The sequence below is a fragment of the Mustela putorius genome, unplaced genomic scaffold, assembly GCF_011764305.1.
Source record: "Mustela putorius furo isolate JIRA1106 unplaced genomic scaffold, ASM1176430v1.1 tig00000460_pilon_pilon_pilon, whole genome shotgun sequence".
NCBI classification, from domain to species: Eukaryota; Metazoa; Chordata; class Mammalia; order Carnivora; family Mustelidae; genus Mustela; species Mustela putorius.
The window spans coordinates 6,372,687-6,395,737 of record NW_025421389.1 but is presented as its reverse complement, the minus strand read 5'-3'; the positions used below and the strand labels follow the sequence as shown (position 1 = coordinate 6,395,737).

Sequence of the window (23,051 nt, the reverse complement as noted above, 5' to 3'; positions counted from 1 at the left end):
TTTTTTAGGTTTCCGTTTAAAGTGGGGTTCAACTATTAAATAAAAGCTTAATAGTCTTTCTTGCCTTATTTTGGGAGGACACTGTAAAGAGAACTCGAGACAGGATCTTTCCTCTTGCTTCCCTGCACCCATCTCTCAAGCGGCATTTCCCGTGCGTGTCAAAGGGCTACTCTTACTTCATCAGGCAGCACTCGAACGTCGTATATATTTGAATGTGGATGGTAGTCTAATGTTTACCGAACTAAGACAATAAAGGAAAACAAAGCACCCAGAAAGAATATTTGTAGTTCTTTTAATTTTATGGGACGTCTTGCCCGGGATCCTGGCAAAAGGCTGTAACGGCCATGTCAACTAAGGGAAAGATAGGCCGCGCAGTCTACCAGTGCACATGCGCAATGAGCACACCTCGGTGGGGGGGGGGCGAGTGGCGAAAGCTACAGCGGCAGAGGCGAACGCATGCGCGTGGCGTCCCCGAAGCGTTCCGGCTGGAGACTGAGCACCCCCGCCCCGCCCCTCCTCACCCCCGCTTAAAGCCGCGGAAGCACCTCCGTGCGTTTCACCGCCAGAGGCCGGGGCTGGCTCGCTGTGCTGCTCGGCGCCGCACCCCACCCGGTGGCCCGGCAGCGGCCACGCATGTCCGGGCTGTGTACTGCCCCCCTCTAATTGCATTGCCGGCCCTAGTCCCTCACTGCCGCCGACGGCTCGGACTTGCCCGGGACTGGCGAGTCGCGGTGCACTGGTACCCACGGCGCTGCAGCGGGCCCTGCCCCCTCCCCGTGGAGCCGGGAGTCGTGCCGTCGCCCCCCGTCCGGCAGAGAGCTGGGTCCGGCGTCCAGCCCTCCGGCCTTCGCTTAGGGCTCCTCCCCCGCAGAGAGGAGAGGTTCTACCCGAGACCGGCCCGGCCTGACCCGGCCCGGCGGTGAAATGAGCTTCTTCGGCTTCGGGCAGAGCGTGGAGGTGGAAATCTTGCTGAACGATGCCGAGAGTAGGAAGCGGGCCGAGCACAAGACGGAGGACGGGAAGAAGGAGAAATATTTCCTCTTCTACGACGGAGAGACGGTGTCTGGGAAGGTTAGCCTCGCACTCAAGAACCCCAATAAGCGGCTGGAGCACCAGGGCATCAAGATCGAGTTCATCGGGCAGATCGGTGAGTAGGCACCCGGGGCCTCCCTCCCCGGCCGCCTCCCCCGGGCCAGAGACCGACTTGGGGACGGGGGAGCGGGCTGGTTCCGGGCCCAGCTCCGGTGAGGCCTGTCGGAACCCCTTGGCCACTGCAGTGTGAGGCCCGCCGGCCGGCGACTGCCCCTGTGTTGACGGCTTCCCTGCCAAAAGTGACAAGCGCATCGCGAGGACGGTGGGGGTGGCCGAGGGCGACGGGGAGCATCCCTGCCACAGCATCATTGTTGTGGGCACCTTGCCCTGGGATACCTAGTTGTCCCTTAAACATGTTCTCAGCTTTGCTTCCTGCCTCCAGGATTTCCAAGTGAAACGCTCCTGCGGTAGCCTGCAGGTGGATTTGTTAGGGGAAGACCTTTCTCCAGTACTGCTTTTGCCATTGTCTGGACACCCACAGCTGTCGGACCCAAGTTAAGCTGGTCCTCTGAGCCTCACTTAGTTTACTCCCATCCACCCCCTTTTTCTTTCACATGTGATGTGGGAGAGAGCTCACCACCTTTCTGGCCTTAGCTCTGATCTCCTATCCGTGGACCTGTTTTGAGAAAGAAGCCCTGCAGCCTTCTGTCTTTCTGTCTACTTAGCCTGTGTTTCTAAGACTTCTTCATTAGAATGCTAGTTTTCAGTTGACTAATTTCCTCCTTACAGCCAAAAAAAAAAAATCCTTCTCAGTCCAAAATTAAATGATCAAAATTTCTCAATGCTCTAACAATCTTCCAACATAACTGTTAATAATTAAAACTAGACAGTAACAGGCAGTAAGAATCAGAAAATTTGGGAGCTGCCAGTCAAAATGGAGTTGTCTCTAATTCTAAGACTATTTGAAGTCTTGTGTTTTTAAAAACTCTCAGGTACTTCTGAAATAAATGGTCTTTATCACTGGGTCACACTGTGGATTCAGAGTAAATATTCATGTGGGCTGAAAAAAAACTTCTGGCTAAAGATTCATTCCTGTAGCACAGGCTGCCTGTATGACCCTGTTCTTACAGACTTCTTGGGAAAACTAGTTAAATACTCTCATATTCTGAGAGCACAGCAAAAAATCTGTTCTCCTGTTTTACAGGGGCAGGAAACACTGGCACAGGTAGGAGGAATCCTGGAAAAAGGAGTCTGTGTGGCCAGTGCTCTGGCTGAAGTATTTGCTTCTGATATTTGAGAAAATAAAATTAGGTCAAAGACTGGCTGATCATATAGGAAACTTTTTTGCTATTTTAAATCCAGAATTTGAGTGGCCTTTTATGTATCAGAAAAGGGCTAAAGAGTGAGTTTCATACCCTCTACTCTCCTGCCTGTAGCTTGGATAGGGTTTCTTAACAGCAGTACTGTTTACATTTTGGGCCTTAATAATTCTTTGTTGCCTCAGGATATTTAGCGGGATATTAACATGAGCTGGACCCACCATGTACCAGAAACACCCCCAAATAGCACCCCCAAAAATGTCTTGGGATATTTCCTTATGTCCCTGGAGAGTAAAATCACCCGTAGTAAAGGACTACTGGTAGACGGGATGAATCCGAAGCATTTGGCGCTAAGCATGAGGTATGAGATAGTCGAGAAGTGCTTGCCTGCTTAGCAACGCCATTTTTCAAGTAGTAGTTTTAAAGTTATTGCATGGATTCTTTGGCTCTGTAATATGAATGTAAATAGGCACATTTAGTCCATGTCTTATACCATCACTCCAGGGAGTGGTGATACCACATCAGTACGTGAAAGATAACCAGAATGTCTCCTACCCAGCACTGTGAAATGAGCTGTTGGGGGGAATGGAGTCAAAGCCTCCCTCTAGTCTACGTGAAAGGGAAGCTGAGGGAGCTGCTTGCTGTACCTGCCCTGCCCGGTTTCTTGTCTAACTCCTTGAATCATCATCCCTGCTGGGTTTTCTCCCAGCCTTTTAGCTTCCATAGATAACTCTTCCTGAGCCTCTGAGCACTGTGGGCTATTGTTGACCCTGTGACTTTGAGCAAGCTGTGTGCCTCTCTGAGCCTCAGCTTTCTCACCTGTAATGCAGGGATGACAAAATCTTGTGAGAAGAATGTTGAGCTGTCAAGGCCTAATGCTTCATGCAGAGTATGGTCTATCTGTCAACAGTCTACTGATCTCAGGGCACCAGAGCGAGGCTAGCGAATAGCTTTGCCGAGGTTGTGGTTGTGTGGTTTTCTCCTTCGTTGCATTCCTTGACTGTGAATGAAGTGGGTGGAGCTTTGGTCAGGCTCCTAGGTCTGGCTCTGCGAGTGATGATGTACAGTATAGGTCTTGCTATATGAGAGTAAGAAAGTTGATATCATCAGTCTCTGTCCACCTTCCTCACTGAATTCCATTTTAACTTTAAAATGTTCTTATAAACTATCGTCTCTTGGATTTGATTTCTTTTTTCCTTCCCACCTTCCTTCCTTCTGTGGAACAGTTCCACAGCTTGAAAATCAAGTTCTTTATGTAATTAACCTTCTTATCCTTATGATTAATTTCTTTTTCCTCCTGATGAAAGTATATTTGTCCCACTTGTGTATTCATTAGAAAGACAGCCTGGTACATGATTGAGGGTCATGCAGACAGGGTGACTTAAATTAGATAGGGCTCCGTTTATAATAGAACAGTCTTTGCTAGGGTCTTGTGAGGACTAGAGATAATATATGTGATGTGCAGGTCTTAGCACATATAATAAGGTACTCAGTAAAAGGAAGTTAAGATGATTATTGTCATTTTCTCTTTTCCTATTAAGTTTGACCCATCAAGAGGTTTCCAGGCACTAGACGTTTAAAATATGTCACTGTGTAGTCACCCTGATTCCTGTGCAGGCGGTCCATGGGGAATGTTTGGACCTGGTTAGCCTTCCCTTTGGTCTACTTGTCTGCTTCCCCCCATTGCCTTCCATTGTCTTCTTCCAAACGGCATGTTAGCCTAAGTGGAAACCTGTGAAAGGGACTCTACAGAGTCCTTGCAGAGACAACCGTTTAGCTTTTTGTTGCATTGGACCTCTCTGGACCCTTCTCAGAAAAGCTCCTGTTCCAATCTTGGTTTTAGAGGTAGGCAGGAACACGCATAACTTTTGTTTCTTGTCTTTTCTCTGTAAGTTGCTCTGACAGTCTCATCTGCACCCGTAACTTCTGTGTCTTTTTATATTCTAATGACTCCCAACCTCTTTCTTTGTCCTGACCTGAACTCTCTACTGAGTTCCATGCCTGTGTCTCCAACTGCCTCCTAGGCACCTCTCCACCCGAATACCCCACAGATCCCTCAGAAACACGTCCAAAACAGAAACCTCTTTCTCTGCTCCAGGTCCAGCCCTGCTTCTTGTCCTGTGTGCTCCATTGTGGCCTATGTCACACTCAGCCTCAAAGATCTAGAAGTCATCTTAGACTAATTCCTCCTCCCACACTCCCAGTCTGTTCTCCCAACAGCTCTCGAATACATCTTCAGTCTGTGCTTCCTCCTCTTGCCAGTGCTGCTGCCTTTATTATCTCTTTTTTTGTGGCTCCCTCCTAACTGGTCTTCCTGCCTTTGCTCTCCTCATCTTTCAGCTCACCTTCTGTAAGAGTGAACGTTCTAAAAAACGGTTCTGACATTGTCAGTTCTCCCCCTTAAAATTCTGCTCAACTTCCTATTGGCTACAGGGCAAAATTGTACCTGGCTCCTTCCTGAGCAGCCCTGCTTTTCTCCCCAGCCTCATCTCTCCCTTACCCTGTAACCCTCACCTCTTATAGTTTCATCAAAATATGTTCTTTCTAGAATCTTAGGCATCTTCCCTTTGTATGTGAACATCTTTCTACAGGGTCTGCACTTCCACTCAGGCATTTACCCATTCTTAAAGTGCCCAGCAAACATGTTTGGGGAAGCAAACATGACAGCCTCCCGCAAGTTCCCCAGGCTGACTGAAGCCCTCCCTCCACTCTTCTTCCACAGGTCTCATTAATACCTCTTTTCAAACAGGATATGACAAACTTGAGACTTTTTTTTTTTTTTTTTCCTGGTCTGCCTTCCTCACTAAATTCTGAGTCCCTGAAAACCAGGGACTACCTTCAGTCCATCATCAGTAGGTGTTTGATAAATATTTGCTAAGTGGATACCTGGTCAGATCTAGGAATTTACAGAAGCAGTTCTCGATTATTTTCTCAACTCCTCCTAGATAAACCAAAGTTACTTGAATGAAAAGGGGGAGTATAGGTTGCTTTGCGGCTTGCTGTGATGAGGGAGGGCTTCCTCTGGCGCTTGTGGTAGAGGCATTGGTAAGCTAGGTGTGGCCATTACTCTAGGGCACTGAGAACTAAGATGACTCACCTACCAGCAGGCACCCGTGCAGCCTCTTCCCTAAGGGAACTAGGACACAGAAACATTAAAGCTGATGTCAGTTCATTTGCTGTTGCACATTGCTTTGATCACACTTTCTTAGGCCAACCTGAGGCTGATTTCTCCCTGTATATAAGAAAATAAGAGTCATCGGACCATGATTCAGTCAGTTCTACACCAACTACTTGGATGTTGCAGTTTGAATGTTGCTTCTGAGAGTATAGGAAGGTCTTATCTATTCACCTGTATTGTCTATGTTTTCTCTTATCCTTAGTAAGTTTGTGAGCCACCTTGAGTTTCTTTCTTCATCTAGTGTGCTTTTTCCCATGGCTTGGTCTGTTGTAACAAAGCTAACAAATGTGTGGGGAGGGCTTCTCCCATGTCACTCTAGCATGGGATGGCCCACATTTTAGAAAAATGCAATGTGGTATATAAGAAGCATGGGGGAGAATTTTTTAATTGTTAGACCATTTTTCAGCTGCACTCATTTGGGGAACTGTAATGCATGATATAAGGCAGAGCTGGGCCATCTTAGAGAGTAATGGGATTAAATAAACCAAAGGTAACTAGAAGGTCAGAGTTACAAAAGAGGGCAGATACTCCTGTCCTCCAAAACCAAATAGATAATATCTGGATTTTTTTTAAAGAAAAAAATTTTTTTAAAGTAATGCCACTGGGGGCGCCTTGGTGGCTCAGTTAGCTAAGCATCTGCCTTTCCCTCATGTCATGATCTTGAAGTCCTGGGATCTGGCCCCATGTCCAGGGCTTCCTGCCCAGCTGGGAGTCTGCTGCTTCTCTCCCTTTGCTCCTCCCCCCCACCACCCCTGCTGGTGCTCGCTTTCTCTCTCAAATGCATAAATAAAATCTTAAAAAAAAAAAAAGTAATGCCATTGTGTGGATCTGAACCCATCAGTACCAATCAAGCCTGTACTTCTAAAGATTTTATTTATTTATTTGAGAGAGAGAGAGAGCACACAAGCTGGGGGGAGAGGGAGAAGCAGACACCCCACTGATCAGGGAGCCCGATGTAGGGCTTAACCCCAGGACCCTAGGATCATGACTTGAACTGAAGGCAGGTGTTTAACCGACTAAGCCACCCAGGCGCTGCACGCCTGTACTTCTAAAAATTCCAGAGGTTTTCTGTATTTTATTTCATTAACCCATGAAAAGCTATGTAAAAGACACATCGAAATTAAGTGAATTGATTCTGGCCTGTTAGTGAGTTGTTGCAGGGCCTGAGCTGAGCTGTGTCTTGCTGGGGATGGGCAGCCCAGAGGTGTTACTGCTCTAGCAAGTATACTAGGGTACAAGAGATTGGAGTGGATGTGGCCAGCATGGTTTTGATTGGGTTGCCAGTTAGCCGATAGTGGCTGGGAAAATCAGAATGGGGCTCTTTGGAGGTCTTTTTGGCCTTGCTCACTTAATGTTTCTTCTAAGACCTGCATGAAGCTTGGATCAAACATGGTCCCGGCCCAGTAGCAGGTTTCAGGCTGCCTCAAATGATGACCCTGTGATGCAGAGTTGGCTCAATTTCCTTACAAAGTGGTAAATTCATCCCTCAGCCGTTGGTGGCAAGTTTCATCATGAAAACATCCTGACTACAAAATCACTTCTTCCTGTTGGATCAAAAGAGAGGCTCAAGACAGGGAAGTTACCTTAATAAGAAACATGGTCAGTTCCTACTTCTAACTTGAGATGGCTGGTTGCTGAGGGCTTTGGAGGTTGGGGAGAACCAGGGATAACTTGTCATTGCATCTTGGGGATAAAATACAGGCAATTTATAACCTCTTGATGGCCCAGCCTCTTGCTAAAACAGCCTTGTAGTTTCTGTTCTAATTTATATGAGAGGAAACCAAACTTTCTGGCAAATAGCAAAGTATGGCTGTTATTTCTGCCCCTTTCCACCACAATGTTTGCAAGAGCATTGGAAAGGGCTTATAAATTATAAATTAAAAAGCCCAGTCCAGCTCCACTCAGACTACACACTGCCACTCTTATGTGACATTTAGTGCAGGACCTGATATTAACATGTGTCCAGGAGGAAAAGCACTGGGGAGAACGTGACACTATGTAGGGAAGGACCTCTCCTGCCAAAGGTGGCCACAGCCAGGTGCCCCTGCTAGGTCAGGCATAACATTACTAGGTTTCTCAGATGCTGGCCATCTGTTCTCTGGGCGTTCTTGGGTCCTTCTCAGTTTTGTTTCTCTTATTGCCTTTGGTATGTGTGATCACAGTTGTATATTTTTCCAACCTTCTCTCTCCCTCTTTTACTCAACTCTGGATTTCTCATTTAAAGTTAATGGACACTGGGGCTCTGCTCTGCCTGCTTCTGTCCCCTGAATCTATGGCCAGAACCCAGTGCTTGGGAGCTAAGATACCAGGTCTACCAGTTAAGGTGTCACTTCCCACACAGGTGTCAGGACCATCAACAAGGACTTCGGTAGCAATGGACCAGTGAGAGTAAGTGAGAGAGCCCTTGTTGCAGTGGTTCTGTTCCTACCTGATCACTGCACTTCCTTACATTACTGGGGGCCACAGTTTTTGGATTTCAAAATAGAAGCAATGGATTGTTCACCTTTTCCTATCCTTTCCCTCTATAGGTTGTAAGTGTGATCTCCCATTTAGTGACTTTGTAGATTATTACTCACTACCCAGAATGTTTCCTGCCATTGATTCCATTAAGTATTTGAAGAGAAGGTGGTTGTTTGCAATATAAAGTGGATCAAAGTGTAACTATATAGGAAATCAGCAATAAACTATAATTAGAGAATATAGTGTAAGTTCATACTTAAGTGGCCGCACTAGTTTGGGATTAAACCACACTAATGCCGCCTTCCTGACTTGGAAGAATCTTAACACAGAGCCCACTCTGCTTTGAATGCTTCCCTTTGGGGGTTTAAAAAAAAAAAAAAAAAAAAAGGCTCCCTATGGAATAGGCTTGTCAGGGGTTGATTTTGCACTCAGACTGAAAGCACTATCTGAAACCATTTTCTCTTTCTTGACATGGTTCTCCCCTGGGGCAGGACTGGACACTTCATTTCTTGGGCCTGAAGATGCAGTCCTAATCAGGGTTCAGCCCTTAAGCTACCTGAGGCGGACCCACACAAATGCAGCTCTGTCGCACTGCCAGGATGCTCAGTTTGTCCCTGAGAGGGATCGCCTGCTGTGCTCTGGAGATATGGGAACTGGCCTAGTAGGCCATTGTCTCCGACACTCCTCTCTGTGGACCTGTTTCTTTGTCCCCAAGCAGCCGACAGCAGTAGTACTGAGTGCACTCTACTGGATCTAGTTCTGATCTACCCTGTTGAAGGTTGTACACTGCCATAGGACTGGAGCCCAGAAATGCCCGAGAGGTAGTGCCTTGACTGTTATGTGGCCTTGTATACTCAGAGTCAGTACTAAGTGTTTTCTCTGGACGGCTAGGTACTGAGGGGGTGCCAGGAACTAGGCCTTAACTCTAAAGACCATGCATATAGAAGAGTTAACACTTAAATAGCAGAGTACAAATAGGCATAAAATAATAGAGGATAAATTGATGGCATGAACTTATAATTAAGATTCGAATGCCAGAACTATTTCCAGAGGAGGATAAATTTAGAGCAGTGCTTCTCAAAGTGTGGTCCCTGGGCCAGCAGGACCAACATCCCCTGGAACTTATTAGAAATGCAGAGTCTCAGGCCTCACCCCATACAGCAGGACTGAGTAATCTGGTTTTAACAAACCCTCCAATTGATTTTGGTGCTCACTGAAGTTGAGGATCACCCCCCCCCCTTATTTAGTTGGAGGAAATAACACTAAAATTTCTGCATCATGTAGATTCCTCTTTGAAGGATCATAACAGCTAGCAGCTAATATGTTTTGAGTATTTGCTGTCAACTGGGTACTATTCTGAGTCATTTACCTGCATTACTTCCTCTAATTCTTACAGAACCTTACAAAGTGTAATGTTATTACTCCCTTTGCACCAGGTCATAGAAATAGATTCATTCTAGCAGTAAATCTGCTTTAATCTGAGCCCTGCAGTCAGCAATGATACTCTAAGCCAATCATTTGACCATGGTATGCCTCAGTTTCTTTCTGTTAAATGGGTGACAAGGCCTGTCCTAGCTACTTCAGCTTATTATAAGGATGATATAATTAAAGAACTATGAACATGCATTCAGAAGTTAGAAATATTTTTAGAAATGTTTTTAAAGCAATGTAGTATTTTTGTTAGCAGTTCCCCTGATACAGCTCTCACTAAGGCACTGCCGTGATAGGCTGAAGCAGGGTTATATTGGGTTTTTATTGTGCCACTGGATTTCTCCGGGTAAAACCGGAGTGTTTAGAAAGTGGGGAGGAAAAGAGATCAGTATACGGAGAATGCAGTGAAGAAGTGCAATTAGGTAAATAAAGGGAATCGAAAATAAGGGCTAAGGGGAGTTTGTTTTGCGGGCGGGAGTGGTGGGGGGATGTCTCTCAGAAGAGGGGATCCTGTATCCTGGAGCCTCCTTGCTAAGCCTCATGTAGGTTGGGGTCTGATAGTAGAGGTTGATGCTTTCTCCCCAGAGCTCTACTACGACCGTGGGAACCACCATGAGTTTGTGTCCCTGGTGAAGGATTTGGCCCGGCCCGGAGAAATTAGCCAATCACAGGCCTTCGACTTTGAATTCACCCACGTGGAGAAGCCGTATGAGTCCTATACAGGCCAGAATGTAAAGCTACGGTGAGTTGTGCCTGCTTTTTCCCCCACCTTCCCCTGAAGCTGTCCATGTTTCTGAGGCTTTTTAATGTGGGTCTCAAGAAGAAAGAGAACTGAGCTGTGGTGTGCTGGTAAATGGTTAACAATGGGCTCTCTGGGAGGAAAAGCCCTGGTTTGTAGCATTTGTCTCTGTAGTGTAAATATTGCCACCATGGCCAATTTCAAGCTCCCAGCCAGATGTCCCTAATTACAGAGTTGGGGAGAGATGTTCAGTAGCCACCTTGACACAGCTAGATGTAAATTCCCCCAAGAGCAGAGAGAATTGTGAAAGGTAGCAAAATTATTAGGAAGCAGTGAGTTTGTAGTAAGTATTACTTTTGTTTTTCATATTATCTTAATTATAAATTTTTATAATTTAATTTTAAATAATCACTATGTTTAACAACCAGTTTTTGAAAGTCCTGAAGAGTCAACAGTTAGCTTTCATACTGTGATACATGCTGTCCCCAGCATACCCTGCGCTGCACATCAGGACATACAGATCCTCAGTCCAGCTTTGCCATACAACAGCAATGTGATCCTGAGCTCTGTCACTCAGCTTTCTCACTTGAAAAGTAGAATAGATTTGGATTCTAGATCGGTCCTCCATCATTCGGGGTAATGGGAATGTAAAACATAGCACAGTGTGACCAGCTTTTAAAAAATTAATAAACGAGTTTAAGTACATTGGACTGTTTTTAGTGTTCCAGGTTCTGCGGATGGAGACTGATTCCAGGGGCTGCTGAGGTTAAAAAAAAAATCCAGAGAGGTTCTAGACTCTTGGATGTAACCTGAGATTAGGTGATGTCACTGAGATAAAGCAGACTTCTCTGTTACTTTAGACACCTGGTTCAAGATCTTGATGCTATCTTATAAGATCAGCTCGTCTTCATCACCTTAAGGCCTGGTAGTGCAAACTACAGGAAGACATTTCCTCCCCTTCCCTCCCCTTTTCTCCCTTTCTCTTCTCTCCTTGGTCTCTCCTCTTCCATCAGAAGCGTGACTGTAGGCTCTCTTTTTTCAGTCTGTGCAAAGAGGTCTAATCACTAACATCACTCAAACTAGAGAGATTGCATTCAGAAAAAGCTTCACAACCATGAGGATTATCTAGTTGTCACCAAAGCTTGGCTGTGGGATTTATTGTTATTTTATTTAATTTTTTTTGAAGATTTTATTTATTTATTTGACAGAGAGAGGCATGAGGAGGCAGAGTGGCAGTCAGAGGGAGAGGTAGAAGCATACGCCCTGTTGAGGAGGGAGCCTGGCATGGGGCCTGACCCAGGACCCTGGGAGCATGACTGGAGCCAAAGGCAGCCGCTTAACCAACTGAGCCACCCAGATGCCCCTATTTAATTTTATTTTTTACAGTGGATTGCTCTTAAATGTTTTTAAGACAGAGAGAAAGGTGTTGAAAAGAGTGCAGTGATTCCCCGGAATAATAAAAATAGAATTACCATATGATCCAGGAATTCTGCTTTTGGGTACAAAGCCAAAAGACGTGAAAGCAAGGAATCAAACACAGGCATATACACTCACACTCATAGCTGCTTATTCACAACAGCCAAAAGGTAGACCAATCTGAGTTCCATCAGCAGATGAAAGGGTGAACAAATGTGGTATATACATAAGTGGGATATTACTCAGCCTTAAAAAGGGAAGGAAATCCTGTGATATGCTACAACATGGATGAACACTGAAAGCATTATGCCAAGTGAAATTAGCCAGTCATAAAAAGACGACTGCTATTGGTTTCACAACAGCATGAATGTACCTAATGCCACTGAACTGTACACTTAAAAGTAGTTAAAATGTTAAATTCTTATGTGTTGTAGAGAGGAGAAAACTTTTCCTCTATCCATCTTAGGTTTGTAGACTGAGGCCCTACTAATCAGACCGACAGAAGACATGCTAGCAAGAGAAAAGCAGACTGGTTGATTCACATGTATGTTGTGCATATGCATGGAACTCAGGGATTGGTAACAGAAAGGGGTGGTTAGGACTAGGAGCTTATACAAGCATCTTAACAGAAGAATGATAATTTTGCAGAGAAGCAACAGGACATAGGGAAGGGACTTTGAGCTTCTTGGGACAGCAAGTTGTGGGAAGGTAAATATATGGGAGAAACAAATGGAAGGTAAGAATCCTTTAAGCAAGATTTGTTCTGTGGATTTCTCTAGTGCAGTCCCTGGGCTGGTAACAGTTGTCTCTGGTGATTAAGAAGGTCTTGCTCTTCTGGTAGAGAGTGGGGAGGGCAGAGAGTTTTCTTTCCTGTGTCTGCTTCTTGCCTGTTGCTTTATAATATCAGCTTAATAAAACTGTCATGCCAGGGTGGTGTATTTTGGGGTGGTGTACCCTGAACTCCTTTTATGTTTTACTACAAAGTACGTAAATGAATAAAAGAGAAAAAGGTGTTGCTGTCCACGTAGATGAAGACATTAGGATTCATGCTGAGAAAGTGAGGAGGTCAAGAAGGGAAAATTAGTTAAGGGCAGCTTATAGATGTGATTCCAGATGAAGGGCTTGTATATTATTACTTACACAGCGGTGGGGGGGAATCCAAAGATCACTCTGAACACCTCTTTCTTTGTTTTTAGGTGGGGCATTGGTTCTTTGGATGGTTAATATAAAGTCAACATGTGCTATTTGATGAAGAGTAGAGTGCAGAGACAAAATTGTTGGAAGGCTAGTACAAGGACCTGAGCATCTTACCTTAGAGGACACAGCTGGAGCGGGCAGTAAATGAGGAATTTAATGGACAACCACAGAAATGACCAGTGAATGTAGGTGCAGGTAGATGGCTATTAGGAGGAAGGGATGACTTGTAGTGAAGATGGTTCATCCAAATTTAAAGGCTAAGGCACTGACAAAATACAGAGGTATGAAAGTTCACTAGACAATTAGAAATGCAAGCCTGGCACTCAGGACAGAGAAATACACTGTTGGGAATCCTCTGCTCAGTGCTAAAAACTGGTATATTTTTCAAGGGGGTGAGTTGAGGTAAAGCCCTCCTGTGGAACCACAGGAAGAGCATTTCTAAGAGAGAAGGAAATGTTTTACTCTCCAGTGTCAAAACTGAGGCTGAAAAGCAAGGCCACTGGGTTTGGCAATAGGGAAGAAGCTGCAATAGTTAGAACAGGACCCATCTGTGACCACTGTCCTGATGAATGGGCAGGAGCACAAAGCCTAGAGATTGTTTTGGGGATTGAGGAGTTTGGACCTTTGTATAAACTCAAAAGAGGAAGTCTTTACTGGAGAGATTCGATAGATTGAGAGAATTGGAAAACTTGAGGGATCGTGATGCCAGGTAGTAGTTCTCTACCAAAGCTCCCATATTAGAATCACTTGGGAGGCTTCAAAAAATGTTGATGCCTGTGTGCCTCTGCAGGACAGTTAAATGTCAGCCTTGCCTAGGCATCTGGATTTTGGAAGCCCCTCCTCCCCAGGGTGGTTGTAATGTACACACAGATCAAAAGTCTTTCTACCAGATGGAGAAGGAGAGGGGTCTTGAGAGACGGAGGTGCTGTTGGAAGGAGGAAAGTTTGGGCAAAGATACAGACGTGTTTAGGACGGAAGTAAGAGACAGTGCAAAGCAGAGAAGTGAGAGAATTATCAATCTTAAATTGGAAGGCTTTCCTCTTCTCAGTAAAGTTAAAGCTGTGTCTTCCACAGATCAGGGGGAGAGGAGACTGGAGAGCCTGAGCAGTTAGAGAAGGGTTAGGAACAAATATGTGTCTTGGAGAATGTGGCAGAAGTTACTGAGATGTATAAATGGGTTGCTGAGCATGGTTCAGGTCTACACAGAGGAGAGGAGCCTAAGTGTGTCATTGATCTGGTTGACAGGTTTCTGCAGGCACAGTTGACAGGTGATACAGATCATCTAAGTTTGGGTTAGAAGAAAATATCATTAACGGGTTGTTTTTCTCCATTCACTGGGTACGAGCATAGAGTAGGTCAAGGGGACAGGGACGCCATGATCGAGCAGCTGACCAGACGGTCAGGCTTGCTAAGCCCTTCAGGTTCTGTGTCTCTGTGTTCTTCACCACTTGTCCTCTACCACAGCAACATCTCCCAAGGATCCAAGATTTAGCCAGAGACTTCCTTTGTTTAAACCGGGACCTCTCCCATCTCTGCTGCTTTACTTACAAGGTCTGCTCTGCCTGAATGCCCTTTTTCCTCTCCCCATAGACTTGATTCCTTTACCTGAATTAGCACTTGCGTGTGTTCTAATTTTTCTGTTTATTGACCCACCTTCCCTAGTGGACTGTGAGCTTCCCATAAGACTATATCTTATTCATCCCATGCCTAGCAGTAAATGTTTGCTGAATGAAGAGCTGACTTACTTTCTCCATTCCCTATCACTCCCATTTAACTTGAAGGACATGGAAATTGCTTAATTTATTGAATATTGTTAAGTAGAGACATGGGAATATAAGAGTTTAAGACAGATCCCTGTGCCTGAAGACCCAGGAGTTAGTTGAGGAAAAACCCATACACAAATACATGGTAGGCAGTGGTGAGGGGCTTGAAAGTTATTAGGATAACCTGTTGTGGGAGTACAGAGCAGTGAAATCAATTTTATTTAGGACAGTGCTCTGAGCCCAGAGGATGGGCTCAAAAAGCCATTTGTGGGGAAGGCCTTTGAATTCCATTGTACTATAATTGCAAAATTTTGTGCTTAAGTACGTTCTTTTTTTTTTTTTTCTGAGAAGAGGGTCCATAGAGGTAAATTTTCGAAGGAATAAAAAGCCACAAAGGCTAACCACTATTAGAGCTTCTCTCCAGTGGGTCTGTTTGGTGCATGGATTGAGGCAGCATTGTGGAGGCTGGGAGTATTCCTTTATGACACATCCATCTCCTACAGGTATTTCCTTCGAGCCACCATCAGCCGCCGCCTCAATGATGTCGTCAAAGAGATGGACATTGTAGTCCACACACTCAGCACGTACCCAGAGCTGAACTCTTCCATCAAGATGGAAGTTGGGATTGAGGACTGCCTGCACATTGAGTTTGAGTATAATAAATCCAAGTAAGTATCTGGGGCCCCACCGTCGTGGAGAACTATTGAGGGAGGTCAAGAAGGGACCCGATGAGAATCCAAGAGGTTGGTGCCCTGGCCTTGGCTGGCTCATAATGCCGTGCTGGAGGGGAGGCCACTGACCTGGTACTATGAATATTTGTGCCAGGCTGCTGAAAGGTGGACCAGGAAATTAAGCTTCATTTTACTTAAATGGAAATTAAGAAGGTACATTTAAGTTAAATATCCTACATTGTCTTTTAAGGTCAAGCCAAATTAACTTTAAGGTCATTTGTTTTGGGTGTAGATACAGCTCTTTCCTTCTATTGATGAAAATAATCTCAGAATACAATTCCCATTAGCATTTGTATCCTATATACAGTATGTCTATAGAAATCAATGTGAAGAAGCCACGCAATGGCCGTAGTTTGCTGCTTCCTTCTGAATTAAATGAATTATGCAAAGAATACCCGATGCCTTTTTATAAAGGTCTTTAAATAATTCTAGCTAGCAAGTTGGGAAGCCATGTGTTTTATACTGTTTGCTGTCTGAACATGAAGATACTTAAGTGTGGAGCACTGGGGTATCTCAGTTGGTTAAGCAGCTGCCTTTTGCTCGGGTCATGATCCCAGGGTTCTGGGATCAAGCCCTGCATTCTCCATCTACCCCTGCTTCTTCCCCTGCTTGTGCTCTCTCTCTCTCTCTCTCTCCCAAATAAATGAATTTTGAATATCTTTAAAAAAATATCTAAGTGATTATAAATCACAAAACTTACTGACACTTCAAAAATATACCACAAACATATTTCTTTTCAGTATAATGCCTTCCTGAAAATGTTTGAAAATCAGATATGCAAAAGTAAAAGTGTATTCTATTCGCAGAAAGCAAAAAAAAGAAATTAGAGTCTCTAGGGTTCTTATTGGAGAGACCCCTATTATCCAGGTAGTGCGGGTTAGGAAGGGCTTTTTTAAAAATTAACAACATATGTGCTTCCTAGAACAGGGGTGAGGGAAAGGCATATATTTCCCTCTGCCCCTGGCCTATAACCCCTCATGACCCAGAAGAGGCCCTGCTTGGCAAAGCCTCGCCTATGGGACAGGGAGGGGAGAGCTGGGAGGGAGGTTGATCTGGGCCAGGCAGGGACATGTAAGGGAACAGCCTTCCCCTTTCTCTTCAGCCTCAGGGCTCTGTGGGCTTTCTGGAAAGGAGCCACCAAATAGTGCCTACCCACCAGCACTCCAGCTACCAGGTAAAAGAGGTAGCTGGCAGGCAGTACTGCCTTGTAGATCTCAAAATAACTGTCAGTCAGCAAGGTTCAAGACCAAGTGTGGTATGTGAAGGGCACTGTGGAGAGTCTATCCCATGACCTTGGGAACTGGATGTTCACACCTGTCCTGCTTCCTCAGAGTAGGCTGCTGTGTAAGAGCACACTGTCTATATCATGTAGTGCTATTCTGCCATTAGGGATTGCTCTTGGGGTAAGGTAGCTCGTACTACCATGTTTGTACCTTGGGAATCTCCTCCGAGAAGTGGAGACAGGTTAGTGGGTTTCAAACACATAAGAAGGGATAAAGTAAAAGAAGAGTGGGGTCCAGGGTTCTAGGCCCTCCACAGGAGTTTCTCATATATTCATGCTTCTGCATAGGATTTCATTTAGAATAAAGGAATGTTCTGTTTACCAAAGTTTGAAAACCCCTAGAATCTATGATCTCTTAGCATTCCTTCTGAAATGCTGTGAGCAGCCTCCATTCTGACTTTGTAAGTGTCCTTACAAAGTCTACCTTGTAAGACTTTATCTACTGAGAGTATCTACAGTTTTCCCAGTTAGACTGTAAGCAGAAAGGCAGCCTGAAATAGTGGGGAGAACACAAGCCTAGGAATTAGGCACTTGAGTTCACACCCTGTGTCTGTCCCCTACTCAAATCCTTGTTCAAGTATCTGTCTTTGAACTTCCTTTTCTCCACATGTCATATAAGGAGATTAAATTCTTATTTTTTAAGATTTATTTATTTATTTATTTATTTGACAGAGAGAGATCGCAAGTAGGCAGGCAGAGAGAGGTAGGGAAGCAGGCTCCCCACTGAGCAGAGAGCCTGATGCGGGGCTCGATCCTGGACCCTGAAATCATGACCTGAGCCAAGGGCAGAGGCTTAAGCCACTGAGCCACCCAGGTGCCCCAAGGAGGTTAAATTCTAAAATCCCTGCCAACACTCCTATTCCATGATTCTGAGCTTCAGGTTTGAAGATTTTCCTTTCTTCCTGTATGCCTGTTACAGGGCAGTGCACACACAGACGACTGGTATTCCATACTGACTCAAAGAGAAATGCTGGGAAGGGCAGAAAGTGTAATACAGCATGGCCAAGCTCATAACAGCCCACAGAGCACGAGCCATGTGAGTAGGGCCCAGAGAGAAGGTGCTGATGGAGCATAATGCATCGTCTTGCTCCACTGTTCCTGCCTGAGCTGTCACGTACAGCAGACAAAACTCTTTGCTACAGGCAATTGAGGTCCAGTTTCCAAAAGACGTTTTGTGAGCTCAGATAGCGAGCAAATCCTGTTTCCTGCATTTGTGGGGTTTGCCTCCCACTTGTCAGGACATCTAAAACAACCTAAACACAAAAGGTATAAAAGAAATTAAAGTGCTGAGAAGATAGATCAGATGGGTAAGCATAGAATGGGTGATGTAACATGCAAGAACATCCTGTGAGTTGCTTATGGAAAAATGGGACAGATTCCAATAAAGCACATACTGGGAAATCATTCTGCAAGGGCAGTGGTGGTAAGAACATGGGTGCGTGTGTACTGTGACTCCATCTTCAGCCAACCTGCTTGGCAGTGTCCCCTCCCCTGAAACCCAGGAGACCTGGAAGTATGCAGTTTGGCTGCCGTATTCACATCTTGTTTTCTGTTCCCCAGATACCACTTGAAAGATGTCATTGTAGGGAAGATCTACTTCCTCTTGGTGAGAATCAAAATCAAGCACATGGAGATAGATATCATCAAGCGGGAAACAACGGGCACAGGCCCCAATGTGTACCATGAGAACGACACGATAGCCAAGTATGAGATCATGGATGGGGCTCCCGTGAGAGGTGAGCATCCTGGCACCCAGCCCGCAGCTGCCTCACCCATTCGCCTAGGCCCTGCAGAGTTTTAGAGGGGCTCAAGAGATTATACTGCTAAATTAAGATTTCCTATTCACCTATAATTTCTCATCTCTAATTGCTCACTGTGGATCCCAATAAAGAGGAAAAGGAGGGCTGGGTATGTGAAACCCCAAGCTCCTTCCCCACCTTCACCCAGAAAAGCCCCACTTTTGGCCTCGTCTACATACCGAGCTTGTACTGTCAAGAGTTATGCCTCTTAAATAACAACAACAACAAAAGCTTGAAAGTACTGGCTTAGCAGATAAAATTATACATTTTGCTACTTTTTCCTATTGGTGTTCTTTGCTGCTCGGAAGCCAGAGATTCATGCAGAATAATCATTTATGTTCCTTAGCTCTAGCTCTGGCAAAATGATTCATTCTCTGAATTCCTTCACCAAGGGTAGATACTTTGGGCAGCACTACCAGGTGCCACAGACCACACTGGGAATGGGACAGAAAACGATACTGCCCCCATCTACCCCCAGAGCGGACATTACATCTGGAATGAATGGAGTTGAAAGCTTTACTTGGGGAATCTGTGATTATTTGGGAGTAGCAATCTTTATGTTCTTCTGGCCCTGCAGCCGCTGATCAGAAAGAATGTACTTTTTCCTTTAGAAGTGCTTGGTTATGCCAAGGTTCTGTTCAGTTTATTCTCACGTGTGTGTTCTGTGGGGAAGGTAAGGACAATGACAGCAGATTCTTGAATGTCACCATGCCGGGTCCTTAGGGGGATAGGACTGAGCTCTTGACTCTGTATATGCCCTTTTGTTCACCAGCTGTGGAAGTAGAGCCACTTGTCATTTTCTCTGAGAAGTAAGACAAAACAGCAGATAATTAATGGTGCATTTTATATTTAGCTTCAGACTACATTATAGGTTTGGCCTTTCTCAGTAGAATTACTGCCCTAATTTCATTTCACTTAAATTAGGAAAGGCAGGGTGTTAGAGCTGGAAGATATAAAAAATACCACGTAGTCTGATTCCACAGTTTTCCACAAGAGAAAATTAAGGTCCAGAGAAAGCAATAGACTAACTCAGAAGTCATACAACTAGTTAATGGATAACTAAGACCAGAATTAGGATTTTCTCTTTTCCAGGCCACTATACCACTGCCAATCCATCTCAAAGTAGAGATGTATTTTGGGGGGCATACACTATGTAGGATGGAGGAAGGTGGCATTGAGATTGCTGGGTGACATGATGAGTTAGCTGAGGTTTGACAGTTGCCTTGTGAAAAACCAACAACTAGACACAATACATATAATCAAAAGATGCTTAGTAGTAGTGTCCTGTGCTGTTCATACTCATGGGTCTCTGTATTGAGGTGGTTAGAGAAGACACAACGGGACCTGGAGTGGAGCTGCAGTCATGTTTTTGCTTCAGCAGATCACTGAGCCACAGAATGCGAATTCCCACCAGGCAGAAGCATTCCCTTGAGTGTTCCATGACATGCTCAGGTGGCATCTCATGGGCGGAGTGTGACTTGGTGTCAGGTAGGATGGGTCACTTTGCCCTTCACTCTGATACCTGCTTGGCCTTTACAGGAGAGTCCATCCCTATCCGGCTCTTCCTGGCGGGCTACGAGCTCACCCCCACCATGCGGGACATCAACAAGAAGTTCTCCGTGCGCTATTACCTCAACCTGGTGCTGATAGACGAGGAGGAACGGCGCTACTTCAAACAGCAGGTGAGGCCCAGGTACCTCCCCAAGACCCCTAGTGGCCCTAGAGCCACATTAGGAATGGCATCATTCCTGTGAAGATCAGGCTCCATTTCAGACAGATTAAGCAGAACAGTACAGGGGAGAGAGTTCACTAGTCTCTGTGCCACTTGTTGGTTCACCGAGAGGGAGTTGCACAGCAAAAATGAGGGTTCCCAGTTGACACGTGAGTCTGCTTCCTGTGACTGCTCTATGCTTCCTGCCCACACCATCAGAAGGAGCCCTAAGGTAGTACGGATAACTGTTGTCATTGGAGAGAGAGAAGCAGAGGAGGTTTTACTAAGGTGCCTGGGAAAGAGTTGGAGCCTTTGGGAACCCCCACCCCCATGCCTCCCTCTCAAGGTAGCATGTTGCCCCCCTCCCCCAATTCTACAGGAAGTGGTGTTGTGGCGGAAAGGTGACATCGTACGGAAGAGCATGTCCCACCAGGCAGCCATCGCCTCACAGCGCTTCGAGGGCACAACCTCCCTGGGTGAGGTGCGGACCCCCAGCCAGCTGTCTGACAACAACAGCAGGCAGTAGGCCCCCAGGGCCAAGAAGCTGCTGGGCTTCCAACCCAGCACCCCCGTCTACCAAACACCAGCGGCTGGGGGAGGGGGAAGACAGTGTGATGCTCAACTGACCCGTTACTTGCAACCTGAAAACAAATCGTGTTTTGACTTTAATTCTTTTTTCTGAAGAACGTAAGGGGCTTGGGTCGGGAGGCAGTCTCCTTGAGATTCTGCGGCTGACGTGGGAATAGGGATAGCTAGTCTCTGTGGGGTAAGAGCCTTCTGTTGAGGCCTTCCATGTGGGGGTGCCTTGCATTTTACAGGAGAGCAGAGAGCGGGCATCCTTGATTCCTGGGTCTCTGAGCTTCCTGATACAGGATCTGAGCATGTGCCTGGGATTCTGAGCTGCCAGTGGGGCCCGGGGTAGTCACATCTTATTCTCCCCTCTACTATCCCTGCCCTATCCTAAATGGCAGGGGGGAGACTTAAGATCAGGAAGCTACCTCTTTGGGAGTATTGGATGTGGTGCTTTGACGTTTCCACAAGCCAACTCCTTTTGGCCTTTATGTCACTGCTGTGAACGAGACACCTCCCTTCTCCATCTTCTACGGACTCTTATCAGTAACGTCCTGGAACAGAAGCTTGTGGAAGGGCCTTTGGCTGTTGTCCCCTCACCTTGAGAAATTCTGGGCACGGAAACACCCTGGGGTCAGTGCCATGCATGGATGGCAGCATGTTGAACGCAGGAGGCCAAGCAGGCCCACTGAGGAAGAAGCATGGTGACTGTGCGTAGCAGCTGCCTGCCTTCACCCCATGACTGTGCTCCCCAGCCCCTGGGGCTGGATGGTTCTAGGGTATTGCTGTGTGCTACAGCAAGCCTAAACAAGGGCATCTGTTTCCTTTAAGAGATCCCGGGAAGGGGCCTTGATCTCTTTGCTTTCCTACAAATGGATCTTCATCACTCCTTACTCTCCCTCCACTTACTTTGTGGGAATTGGGGCTTGGGAGTTTCTTACTGATGCCCATGTCCCCTCATTCTCTGAGTTTCAGAAGAGAGATGAGAGCTTCAGCAGAAGACCCTGCTACACAACTTCAGAATAATTCTGCTTGCCAAATTATGTTTTCACCTTCACCAGTTGACTGACCAGAGTTTAGGACCATTGATGTTTTGTTTAAAAACTCTCATGGGTATTCTTGTTATCCTAAAGGAGAGGGGGACTTCCCTCTGTTGCACGGTGTGTGGGCCTACTGGAGTAAAGATGTTGACATCCTTTTCTGCCTCATCTGGAAATGATCTAATGGCCTCCCTTCCCTTCAAGCAGACCCCACTGGCCAATAAGTACAGTATTTGGTGGTCTAACTTCTCCATAATTTGGGAAGCAGAGAGGTTGGTTCCTGTGTCATCTTTTAGTGTGGAAAATTCAGACTCTTCTTTTCCTCAGAAATCAGTGCAGTCATGGGCCTCTGGCTGGGCAGGCTCATGGGTCAGGACTGAAACTGGAGGAAAGGATACTAGGATGATACTTGAGGTTGACTGGGGACAGCAGAACCAAGGAAGGTAAGGTGGTTCCCCTTCCCCATCCCCCATGCTAGACCCCAGGTACAGGTGCGACGGACAATCCCGTGGGATCAGGATTACCCATCCAGCTGCCCCTGGATTATCAAGGTTAGGGGCTCAAGTGTATGGGGGAGGCAGGTTCTGTGCTCCTTGCCTTTTCCACAACATGAGATTAGGCTCTGGTGTGCCTCCCATTATAGCTGGTATTCTAACTAGAAAGGACCTGTCAATTCCTCTGCCTCCCAGCTGACAACCCAAATTCATTTTCCAACTTTCCTAACATCTTAGATGTTTCTTCTGGGAGAACTAGAAGGTAGAATTTGATTTTATTCTCTCAGGAGCTGTGCATAAGCCAGGTCTTCTGTTTTCCCTCACTCTGCCCCCATTCACTCCTTGTCCGTGCAACTGTGCAGGTGAGGGGAGGCCCCACCCGCACCTTCACAGGTTCCCATACCTGGGAGTGCATAGGTACTAAACCAAGCAGTGCAACTTGTAATTAAGCAGCTGCAGTGTTTACATGTTTCTTAATGTGTCGTCTTTTCAATGGCTGTATTTTAAAAAAAAGAAAAAAAAAAGAACACTTGTTTCAGTTGTCTCTCTCTGATTAAAGGAAGCCCCTGTGGCTTGGGGGCATTGTGCCCATGGTCCACCAGGGTCTGTGATTTCTTGTCTTACACTGTCCCCACTCACACCCAAGGGGAGATAGACTCCCACCTTGATCCAACACAACCTCTGCCCTCACTGTGGCTGTACCCCCTGGTGAACAGTGATGTTTTATGAATGCCCATTTTAGACCAGCACAGGCTGAGAAAGGAATGCCAGCTGTACCCTCATCTGGCAAGCTGTGCTGAAACTGCTGATGGTTTACCCCCCTGTGGAGTCCAGATGACTTCAGGGGCAGGTGTGGGGCTGGTGTAGAAAAATGAAATTTTGTTTCAGT

The 23,051-nt window shown here is 45.9% G+C and overlaps 1 protein-coding gene across 1 annotated transcript; it reads left to right on the top strand.

Annotated features, from left to right (window-relative positions):
- The first annotated feature begins 452 nt into the window (after positions 1-452).
- On the top strand, positions 453-22,763 carry VPS26B (VPS26, retromer complex component B). Its single transcript, XM_004763958.3, has 6 exons — positions 453-1,147; positions 10,006-10,162; positions 15,039-15,203; positions 18,109-18,284; positions 19,887-20,029; positions 20,438-22,763. The coding sequence occupies exons 1-6, from the start codon at positions 925-927 to the stop codon at positions 20,582-20,584; spliced, it is 1,011 nt and encodes a 336-aa protein (XP_004764015.1). The 5' UTR covers positions 453-924; the 3' UTR covers positions 20,585-22,763.
- Positions 22,764-23,051: the final 288 nt, after the last annotated feature.